At 35.5% G+C, this 12658-nt stretch overlaps 1 protein-coding gene across 2 annotated transcripts; it reads right to left on the bottom strand.

Annotated features, from left to right (window-relative positions):
• Positions 1-1294: 1294 nt before the first annotated feature.
• LOC124173048 lies at positions 1295-12344 on the bottom strand. 2 transcript variants are annotated; one of them, XM_046552569.1, is made up of 5 exons: positions 12258-12344; positions 11921-11970; positions 11665-11802; positions 4899-6348; positions 1295-3693 (listed from the first exon to the last, which is right to left on the bottom strand). In XM_046552569.1, the coding sequence occupies exons 4-5, from the start codon at positions 6222-6224 to the stop codon at positions 3688-3690; spliced, it is 1332 nt and encodes a 443-aa protein (XP_046408525.1). In that variant the 5' UTR covers positions 6225-6348; positions 11665-11802; positions 11921-11970; positions 12258-12344; the 3' UTR covers positions 1295-3687. The 2 variants fall into 2 exon arrangements, with proteins under 2 accessions (XP_046408525.1, XP_046408524.1); XM_046552568.1 differs by lacking the exon at positions 1295-3693 and having other exon boundaries at positions 3792-6348.
• Between the last annotated feature and the right edge of the window lie 314 nt (positions 12345-12658).

The following is a 12658-nucleotide window of genomic DNA, read 5'->3' as shown; positions in this document are numbered from 1 at the left end:
GAAATACTTTCCTCGGCAGCTTTTCTCCCATGACAGCTTTATATATCACGAAAGCATTTATTGCAGCGAGGTCCAGAATATTGTAGAATGCATGCACGGGCCACCTTGATGATGCTTTTACCGAAAGGTGTCTTGCCATTTGGTCAACGATATCGACACCATTGTGTAGTTGTAATACTTTCTTCCTGGTGTCCTCTTCTTGTTTGCAAGGATGCTTACTCTGGGGTGTAGGCTGCTAAGTAAGATTACATTCTTATTTTTCTTGCTCTGATATATTCTAAGTGAAATTCCGTCATGTGTCATAACCCGTGCACTGTGAATCACTATTTTTGATGCTTTCACAGACTCTGGTATTTCTCTTCTTACCCTATTTATTGTTCATTGCTCAGGCCCTCAGTCAGCCTGGGACCTGGAGTCGGCACCACTGTTTATACCTGATATTTGAAACAAGATGTAACAATTACTATACAAAATATTGCCTCTACTTTAATACGATACTTATTAATATGAAATTAAATGATTGAGGGTCCTTAATACACAAAAAATGAACGTAATGATAACTGTATAAAAGATTTATTCTAAATTTTTAGGACCAGGGAGGGCATGTGCCCCCCACCTAAATACGCTTATGGATGCAATGACTATTAGGTTTAAAGACTGATAATTATTTTAGATATAATTAAAACGGTATATTAATTCATCTGCAATACAACTTCTCCATTATCAATATTTTTCATTTGTTACCCTTTTTATTTCCTTACCACCACCTATCGAAGTAAGGTATCGAAAAAGGAAAGTTGCATTCCTGGTCAGAAAAGTGGGATGAAAAAAGAACGATGGACTTATCAGCAAATTTTCACAAATGCTCCACTTAACAGCACATTATTTTTGACGGAAGTGTTTACAAAATTATTTCCTGAATTCGCCTTCAAAACTATTAACAGAATGTATAAACAATGAAATATTTCATAGAATATGTAAAAAAAATGGTTGGAGAGGGTTGCTGGTTACGTCAATAATTGAATTTTGACAAATAATAGAAAAAATACATTTAATTATTATTATTACTTATGTTGCGGAAGGTTTTCAAATAGTTTCTTAATCAGAAAAAAAGGGACTAACAATTAACCATGAAAGACTTTTCAGTGCATTTTCACTACTTTTCTATTTAATAAACACGTGTTTTACATAATATTATTTTAAAAGTTATGTTTACATAATTAATTAAATATAGGGTTATAAAAGAAAATAATAGCACATATTATGATGATATGTGCTATGCTATTGATGAGTATGTGCGATGCTTGTCTCATGCAGCACAGGAAGACGTGTAAGAGGTGGATAAAAGCGGCAGGGAACCCAATGGAATCCTAAATTGGAAATCGCCATGACCAACAACAACACCATTGATGACATCCTGCAGAAAGAACTTCAGGGCAGCAGAGCTTGCTCACCATTGCAAGAGAGTGCCACTACTCCTAAAACTAAGGAAAATTTATTATCAGTTTAAGTATTAATATTCACAAAATTTGGTGAACTTAATCAGTAAGTGTGTCATCCCATCATACAAGAAATTACCTCTCTTCGACCAAGCTATATGCATGCTTTTTATATTGTTAAAATTATTAACCACATATGCTTCAATGTGACTTCATGCTTTGTATCTATTTAAAAGGAACTATTTGCTTGCTACATTGATGTATTTACTATATTACTTGAAAAAGTACAATGCATGGCAAGGAACTGATGTCACAGTCTGTCTAAAAATGGATATTTATTGTAGTAAAGACTTCTAGCATTTTGTGATGGTTAAAGATCAACAGCCTGAAGTCATATTTCCATAGATGTTGACACATTCATTTCACTTCATACCTTAGCAGAGGGCAAAGATGTGAACATAAAGACACATTTTCATGCTGATTTGTTTAAAATACCTTTCTGAAAGGATAACCCTTGCAACTTTGACTATTGAAGGACAAAAATAGGAGCACAAAGCAAAGATTTCAGTCAGATAATATTACTAACAAATTAAACTATTCTAAATAAAATGAGCTGAATACCGTGTAAGCCACATTTCTGGCACTCGCTGGTAGGAAATGAAAAAATATATAAATATGGGTTTCAATAGTAGATAAGTTTATTAACTGCAATGAATGAATATATAACTAGGCAAAAAATGAGTGGTAAAATCGTGCAAAATTAAAAAAAATCACAAGACTTCCATTCTTCAAATAACAGTTTTGATGGATATCTGGACATTATGAACAAGATGCTACAATTACATTAACCCCTAAAGTAAGACAAAATGTATCATAAAAGTATAAAATAGAATACCTTCCAGGAATGTAATGCATAAAAATACAATGTCAAACCATTACATTCACCATATTTCAGAAATACAATCTCATTGCTGGTGAAAGGTAAGCTACATTTTTGTCATTTATAGAAAAGCAGTACATATACACACTTTAATTGGTCAACTAAGAAATGAGCTAAAGAAAAACCTTGCAAACAGGTAAGCCTGCATGAAGGCAGTGCTCCTCTATAACACTACAAGTACCTAAATAAAATTTGAGACAGAGCAGACAGTAAAATATATAGTTTACGTAAAAAAACGTGAATAAAAAATGAGAACTTTCTTAAATGTCTTCAAACTTGTGAATTATTGTAAATTTTAGAAATCACATTATCACGCATGATAACAACAACCAATAGAATGCAAAATTAAATTTGAAGCCAGAGATTTAAATTACAGATCAGTTCTCAGAACATAATCAACTTTCAAGAAAACATTTCACTATAAAATTTTACGCAATTATCATAGTTTCAAACAGCAAGCAATTAACTTGGAATTGCATGTGCCAAGCGACTCCATCAAAATGAAAACAAGCAAACCAATTTTTACTGAAAGGCTAGATAAAGATGGGAACATCAGGCAAAGGTAATTCCGGCTATTAGAAAAGAGAAGCAAATGTTGCAAATGGATATCAGTTTAATAAAGAATAAAATCACATTGCTGAGCCAAATGCTGCTTTTTGTGCAAACTCTGCAGTGAAAGAAATACATAAGATATTAACAGTAGAACCACTACAGCAGTCATCTTAACCACTCGACAATTTCAACGGTTGCTGATAAAGTTTAGACAAATATAAGTGTGTGGTTCTACTACTTTTCGTAACTCTATGAAAGGAAACTACATGAAATTTTTCTTTCACCGTTGATTCTGGTTTTAAGAAACTAATCAAAATACAAATATTTTAGAAGCTTATCTTACAAAAGACTGGCTAAAAAGTCTCTTCATATGCCTACTCTAGCTCTTTGTAAATAAGTTGTACAATGTTAACATGCATCATAAAAACATAATATAAGTATAGAACAATGTATGAATGGAATAGCTAAGGTAACTTGCATGTAAATCAACTGCATGGCATAGTAAAATTCAATGATGGATTCACACCATCGTAGAGAAACATATGCATCTTAAGATGTGATTACAAGATATGTATGCAGCACCACATAGGAAACACAATATTAATAAAAAGTTAATTGATTCCTCGACACAATAATAATAGTGAAAACCCAAACATTTTACAATGTACTTAAGGCTTGATAAAAATCTGATGTATATAAATGAAATATTCCTCCTCAAGACTGGCTCCATCATGTACCCCAAAAGTGTAACAACATTCATCGCTGAAAGAAGGAAGCAGAAATAAATAGATGTCACATTGAGGGATATAATACAAACATAACCAGAGATGCAATTACAATATTAATATTAGGTCCTCGTTCATAGTAACATACATAAGCAATTGCCAAAATCAACATAATTACCAAAGTTGAAGGAACACAAAAAGTTGTAAACTAACTTAGAATAAACCTATGCTTTGACAGAAATCATAGCTTTGGTAAGTCAAAGCAAACAGGAACACTGGCAAAAATGTGCAGTTTGCATATACATTCATGGGAGATTAGTTTCATGGATCTAAATTTGCAGCATGTTAACCTCTTACCATCAATGAATTCATTTTAGCTACAGAATGCAACATTTATGTGGAAACACTTTCATAACTCATTAATGTAGAAGTTGAACGTTTTCCAAAGAATTATTGCAATCAAATAAGGTTAAACTATGAGCACTGGTCAACTATTTTATCAAACCTCTTAAAGAGTACAGAAGGAAATTGTGATTGTGCCAGATCTTACATTTCACTATAGCACACCAAGGATATCTCCAATCAATGAGTGGCATTCAGGATTCAAAGAGCATCTGAGGTATCAAGTGGAGGACAAAACAGGGCCCAACACATGGGATAGGAATGCTTGCTATGGATCTAATGTAAGGCAAGGAGTAGCACTGTGGGAAAATGAATTATGGCTCACTCTTGCTGTTCTCCAAAATGGCGTTAATAATAGCGAGGATAACTTGGAGGAAATCCTTCATCATAGGAGTGGAAATAATAAAAGGAATACTAAGCTCTTTCCACATGGTTATTTATTATGACCAATCATTGTTTCATTACAGCATAATATTGTCAAGTCAGCCTTGATAGCACAGTAACTGAACATAATATTCCTTCAACTCCTACAATGGCAATAATATTTGAATTTTTGAATTATTGACCTATAAACAAAGGCTTAAGTAATGCATTAAACATTGTAATTTGGACCATGATATTCACTAAAAAAAGCACTGGAAATGAATTTTAAAAAATGACCTTTTGACCCCTCTTACCTAATACCAATGAGAGACAAGACTAAAATGAGATTCATTCAAAATATTGCTGCTCAGAATAGAGGAGGACAAATGGGATGCCAATAAACAGGACAGGAATAAATGATACTCTGCATATATGTAGGAAGGGGAAGTATTAGCATGAGATAGAAAGAGGACTCACCCTTGCCTTGGCCAGCAGTGTTGGTACCACCTGGTTAGAGAACATGGAGAGGAGGAGAGGGGCTTGCTCCTGCAGTTTCCCTCTTCCTTCTGCAGATCCATCGTGAATGCTAATCTCAGGGACTACGGCTGCAAGCCAACATACCTTGGCGAACTGCGTCCTCTGCTCCAATGCATAATTGATATACCAATGTAATCTACCGCCCCTCTTCCTCCTCTCCACCACCTCCTGCAGAGCCCTCATCCACTCAGACTCGCTTTCTGTGTTGCTGTGTTCATATGGCAACCCCCTATTGCCAAAAGCAAACTTGAAAGATAATAGTGAGAGGGATCGAGCTAACCTAGCCGCTACGCCTTTCTCACTGTTATCCCAACAAACCTTTGCACCGAGATAGACAGCATCGGTCACCAAGTCACAAAATGAAATCCAATGATACCCATTCTCCCGAGTCCCATCCAAGTTCACAAACTTATCCTTCATCCTTCCAATGTGACTAGACTCACAGTCCACCAATACCTTCACCCTATCATCCCCACTCAGATACTTCATTATACAAGCAGTGCAATCATCTTCATCAAAAATTCTGCCATAATACCTACGCATAATGTCTACTCCATCTCCATACATTATCTCAGTCTTGCGTAGCATGGCTTCCACACACTTCTGTCGAGCATTGGCCATATTGGATGGAAGCAGATTCACCACAGTCTCCCCAAAAGGACCACACTTCATTGATGCCACATTCTCAGCAGTTGAGGTGACGGCCTCTTCCAAGAAACGCAACAGTGTGTCACGTCCACACACTTGCGCCTTGACTTCGTCCAAAGAGGAGCTCAACTGACTCACAATAGATTTCATCTCCTGTCTCAATGCCTCAACAGAGGACCTGAGAGATTCAATATGATGTTTAGACATATCCACAGATGTCTTGTAGTCAGTGCTTTGACTGGATGACGACTGCAGGCGGTTCATCATCACTTGGTCCCTGCGCTGTACCAATGTCACCAACTTCAGCACCTGAGAGCAGTCCCAGTTCTCAGGGAAACGGCAAACCATCTCCTTGGCTGAAGACAGTGCATCCACTTGATTGTCATCTGTCAGTTGCGGGTCAGCACCTCTCGCCAATAGCTCTTCCACCCAATCAACTTTACCTAGTCTCACTCCAACATGCAATAGCGTACTCTGCTTTATCACCCTGGCATCCACTTCTTCCAACACATCGAGTAGCTCTTTGTGCTGGTTCAATGAACCAGTAAACAATCCATTTAAGAGCCTCTCCTCGACATATTGCTCGGCATTGCTAGCAGAAACATTGCTTGACATCATCGTGAATCATTGGCACAACCACTGAAAGGATTGTTGTGTTATGTTGACAGCCAGCTGCCAAGCTGCCGATGGTTATCCGGGAGAAACACACTATCACAGGTGACACGAAATGATGAAATGTGAGCTGGAAAGAAAAAAAATGAAAATCTAATTACTGCCGTAATATTAGTCAATTGCAGTGATAAAACAAGAGAATTGACATGCACATGACTTGAGAAACAACGAAAAGTATTTTGCTTAATAGGCAACCCCGCATATAAAGAATACTTGTCAAGAGTGGAATTTATTAACTAAAATCACTGAGTATCACCATTTTTACCATGAAATGAGTAACAAGTCTGCATCAGACCAAAGCATTCTGGTAGGTAAACGATTGTAGGGTCAGTCTTGAACATCTAAGCAATGGAAAATACCTTGTTTACCGTGAACCCTGAGTAAATAAGATAACATGTTTGGAACTGATGAAGATAAATAAGGAAATCTGAGCTCTGGCAAAATAAGGTGAGAAAATTGGCAACTGAAAAAAAATCAATAAAACCAATATGAATGATTTAAATAAATAATCCCTTATTTGGTCCTCTTGTGAGACAAATAAATAGTTTATAGTGGCAGTGGTGTAAATTTCTTGGTAGTCACTTTCATCACTCCGATAAGAAATAAAAGAATCTGATCAAGCCTTAGTGCCACTTGTTGAAAGACTAAACCTGGGTTCAGTGGCAGTTAAATACGACCCCCCACCTTTGTGGTGCAACTCTTATTACGAAACATAGCAGAACCAAAATTGTAGCTGTTTAATATCATAGGATTGATTATCTTGTATATGTGAATACACAGTTTAAATGAAACTCATGGTATCTTTCGCACTCCCCCTAGAGTTTTTTCTGTATGTGCTGCTGCCTGGGTTTCCCTTCGCACTTCCTTCTCTTGCATCCTTTTGGTAATGAAATTTACCTCAGCTCTACACCGTCTTCTCAAAATGCTATAACATTGGACGACACACAATAACAAGCATTACCTTGGGATACATTGACAATGGAGAATTATTGAGAACACCATCTCATCGACCTCGAATAGAAGCCTTCATTTAGAACATTCCATCTCTAATGGATGCACCGCCACTTTCCTTATCTCCATCGTACGCATGACTGTATCTTCATCGCACCCTCTTCTGGTGCATCTTTTATCTCCACCTCAACCCCTTTTGATCTTTCTTGAAAATTTGCTAACACCTTCCCTTGATTTAATTCTGGGTAAGTGAAAATCTAAATAAACCCACTGCATGGGCTGTGAAACTGCAATTGATCAAACTGATAACTCCGTTGAAACTTAAGAGTTATCTTGTTATTACAGCATAAATTATGACTTTATGATTGTACCCTGACTCATACTCATAAAAAAGAAGTCTTGACAGTTATTAAGAGTTGAAATCACATTATATAATACTTTTAATGGCAAAAATAACAGTTTATACCTTCATTTTGGGTAAAAAGTTGTTTTTCATGAAAAAGCTAAATGCGAAAGTAGAATGATTCAATTAACCTACGAAAGGAATAAAAACATATGCAAGAGATTTCAGACTTGTCATGGAAAGCATTCCCATCGAATGGAATAAAACAATAACTAAGGAAATCGATAAAATGTAACCCCTCACTTACTCCGAAGTAGACAAAATCATACAAGGAATACTCTACAGTTATCTGGCCTGCCACATTTGAAGTGAATATGTTGTAATAATAATCACTTTCTTCACGCTAAGTCTGCACAGGGGTACCCTCGGAATGGAGAATTCTACTGAAAATGAATGATTATACGATAAAAAAATATCCTTCGTGCTGTAAATTAAAGTGAAAGCAGTTCTTCTCCAAGCTGCGTATTTTTTGTAGAATTTCACTTTTAAAATTATACATTAATCTTGCGCTCAAAACGACCCATTGCCATGTTGGCTGAGCGTGTCATCAGAGGCCAGTAAACAATAGGTTTAAGTGGTGCCAGTGCACTATTTGTCCAAGTTTTAGAAAAACCTATCTATCTCTCTTTACAATTAATTTTTTATACGTCAGTTCCATCATCAGTCATTGAAATAATTATCCTGAATAATTGATAGGTTTAAAAAATGTATGCATACTGGAAGATGCAGCACCATCTTGACAAATAGCGCTTTTTACTTTCTCATCCTCCTCATCCACAGCAATTTCCACAGTATAAGCTTATTGTTCTCACTTAATGTTCTGGTGTCACCTTAGCCTCAACAGTGCAAACGTTCAAATTTATTAACACTTGAAGCTAACAAACTGCTGAAATACGGTATGTCTCTCTTCCAGACCTCATGAATGCTAAGTAAATCAGCTTAAAATATGCTCTGTTGTATTTTTCCAAAACGTTAACATCACATAGTCCAATATTGCACCAAGTACACACCAAACCAATGAGTAAATGACAGTAGTTAAATGAGACACAAACCATGCTTTAGATTATTAGCGAATGAGATAATTGATTTAATTTATGTTACATTTCAATTTTGCAGCTTCACAACTCTACACAAAGAAATCTTCATTACTGGAGAAGAAATAAGTTGCCATGAATTAATCTACCTCCGGAATGCTCCCAGGATGCGTCTTTACGAAGTCGGAGTCAACCATTGCACAATACGAGCACCATAAAAACTTTTGAACAATTCACATGTTTTCACACAACCTTCACGTTCTGAATCAGTATCGCTGTAGATGTTTGTTATCCTTGTTACTGTTTTGTTAATGCCACAGAGCGAGTCTGCTTACTCTCATTCTGATGTCACAGGGCATTTTTGTAGCACGAAATAATTTGGTAATTGTTGCGAACTTTGAAGCTCTCTAGCAACAAGAATATTGAGAATTATGAATTATTTATATTGCGTATATATATTTTATACGCAAACATATTATTTGCATACAATAATAGCTTTAACTAACTTAATCCAAACTTGAAAAAAATTAGCTTTTTAATTTTAGGAGAGCACCCCATTCCTTTGTAAAGACTACGGGAAATTCCCAATGGTAATACTTGTGTTTTTCACTGCAATAACTCATTCAACCTGTAAACCAGTTCACTCCAAAAACAAATCATCCACAAAATACTGAGTGATTTACATATTTCTAATATAATATGTTCATTTCTATGACGTCGGCCAATGCAAAAACTTGAGAATAACTAAGTAAAGGGGCACAAAAAGTTCACATTAACATATGACCTCAAAAATAAATCGAATTTCAACAAAAAAGACAGCAAATATTTTACACGAACTCCATGCTCAATGACGCCCTAGCTCATAACTGACCAGGCTAGCAAGGTTTAGTTTAGATACCAGACTTCATTTGCACATTGCACCACTAGAGGTTTACCGATGCAACAGGCTTACAATCGAAAAATGATGTATTTCCAACGATGAGTGATATATTATTGAGGTGCATTGCATTATTTTAAGCATGGATATTTAACATGAACTTTTTTCATTCCACATAAATGAAATTTTTGACTCTTTTTCATATTTAAAGACCATAGATGAAATGTGACCAAGGGGAAGCCATGAAAATATCTCTGGGACTCAGTGATTGCTACATGAACTATCACAAATTGTTCCTTCAACAATGTCATTCACCACCAATACTTAGAAGTACCCACGAAGATAGTCATTAAAATAAAACTGCAAAATATCGCTAAATATACTAGAAAGGAAGACTTTCCCGTTCAAGGAGTTCATTGCAATCTAAACAACAACAATTATTTTTTTCATGTACTCCAAATTAAATAAACAAAACTTATCAATAAAATAAAGCACATCCCATTCTCTAATCCATGACTCTGATTACAAAAAAACTTATATGTACAAATAATTAGTGTTTCCATAGAGAAGACAAAATAATATATCATGAGAATCAAAATCATCACCTCATATTTTTAACACCTGTTTACACCACACATAAACATATACAAGTTATTGATTGAATACATGAACGACTTTAGCGGACCAGGATGGAATGTGTACACATGCATTGACCATATCAGAACAGGTTCTATTTTCTATTCATGCATTCACACAAGTTGTGTGGTTACGCGATGCATTTTTGTTTACATTCATGGGTTCATATAGTTAGATAATAACTAGAATAGGCGTATGAATGGAGTAAACACCTTTAATCAAGAACGGTAAGGCAACCATCTCTACTGATTTAATTATATGTATACCACACTTTTATTTTTGACAGCACCAATATTATGTACACAAAACATTATTAAACAAGAAATTATTTGAATAAAAATTTTTATACGCGAGCACATTATTTTTTTATGAACATCTGACATATGTAATTTTAGCAAATAATAAAGTTATCCAATCAATCAATTACGAAACATATAAAAATGCATTCGTATATAATATTGTCACATTGTAAAGAACAAGTACTCTAAATAGCCAGGTATGTCAAATCACTTTTCTCGACTTGTTTTAAAATATTCAAATCGATTTGTTGAAATGCCTCTTTGGATATTTTTTGCAGCTGAATTATTCTGTTGTAAAACCAAAGAGGAGGTAAGAAGCAAAAGAAATACATCGAGAACATATTCCTCAAAATTCTTCACGTTCATTTATGTGTTATGAGTTGGTCATTGGTAAATTCAAACGTATCACTTTTATGACTGAATGAATTGTAAACATTTAGTTATACCAATATAAAAAGCGACTTCGGTCGTCACCATTGAGGTAGCAACTGCGAGTTAATTAATACCTCGTCAGGATTCGGAAACACTATGCGGGAAATTGGACTTATTTCACTGCTCCGTCGATCATTGTCGAGGTCCTACATAACATTCAATATTGTTAACTAACAAATTTAATGCTACATTAAGTTTTGATCTCTAATAATTAGTGCTTTTCAGTTGATTTTTCATGTAATAAATTGATGCAGTCACTAAGCATTAAGCCCTGTTTACACGATGCATTAACAGGTATGAGTTAATGTACGTTTTCTTGAATGATTTTTGTGGACCGGAACGGTACATGTGCGAATGCATGAACCGAATTAGAATAAGTTCTCTTTTCTGTGCATGCATTCGTACAAGTTGGGTGGTCACACAGTGCATTATGGCGTTCACTCTCGCGTTCATACATTTAGACATTAACCCGTACGTGTTAATGTACCGTGCAAACAAATACATCGCCCGCCTTGGCAAGGGATTCATCAAACACACGCTTAATTACATTCTCAAGTTATTGCTATAATCTGTTGAAACCACAAGTACAAACATTTGACAAAAATTTCATTCCAGTCCATATGAACTTTAAACTATTAAGGCCGGGCTACACGTTAAGTTAACACGAACAAGTTAATATCTGGTTACGTGAATGATTTCACATTATTTGAAAGTTACACGAGGCTTCCAATGAAATAAAATAAGATGCACTCACCCTCAGGTACTTTCTACACGAAAATATAGTCAGTCCTGCGTCCAATTCATGACAAATATTTATGAAGTCATTGACTACGATGAGATTTTTCAAGCACAGTGTACATATAGTGGCATGCAGGCCATCTCCAACAGCAACCTACGAAAGGAATGAAAACATATCCGCAAGAGATTTCAGACTTGCTGTAGAAAACATGCCCATAAGACGGAATAAAACAATAACTAAGGAGATCAGTAAAATGTAAACCCTCACTTACTTGTAAGTCAACAAAATCGCCTAAGGCACCCTTTACAGTCATCTGGCTTCCTGCAATTGAAAAGAATATGTTGTAACAATAATAATTTTCCTTCATGCAAAGTCTGCACGGAGTACCCTCGGAATTCCTTTCTGAAGGACCAGAGAAATTCCCAGTGGTAATACTCATATTTTCACAGCAATAACTCATTCTATCTCTAAACCAGTTCGCTCCTCCAACAAACCATGCACACAGCACCCAGTTATTTACAAATTTCTAATGCATTACGTTCATTTCTACGACTTACGCCAACGCAAAAACTTCAAAATAATAAAGGAAAATTGCATAAAAAGCTCACATTTACATTGTACCAAAAAAATAAATCGCATTTCGACAGAAAAGACATCAAATATTTTACACGGACTCAATGCTCATTGACGCCCTAACTCTTAACTGACCTGGCTAGTAAGGATTAGTTTACATATCGGACTTCATTTGCGTGTTGCACCGCTAGAGGATGGCGCATGCAAAAGGCCTAAAATCGAAAAATCAAATATTTACAATTATATGTGATGCATCATTCCGGTTTAATGCATCATTTGAATAAAACATATTTTGAAGATTTTTAATTCTGCGTTACACAATTTTGAACTCTTTCCCATAAATTCTCATTTCTTTAAAGACTGTAGATGTAATGTGACCTTGTGGACGACAAAGTTGGGCTTTAAATTACGTGATTTCGCCAGGTGATTGAATAAC

This window comes from Ischnura elegans (genome assembly GCF_921293095.1).
Source record: "Ischnura elegans chromosome 13 unlocalized genomic scaffold, ioIscEleg1.1 SUPER_13_unloc_4, whole genome shotgun sequence".
Classification (NCBI taxonomy): domain Eukaryota; kingdom Metazoa; phylum Arthropoda; class Insecta; order Odonata; family Coenagrionidae; genus Ischnura; species Ischnura elegans.
The sequence above is the reverse complement of the archived record's forward strand: the minus strand, read 5'-3'. Positions and strand labels throughout refer to the sequence as shown.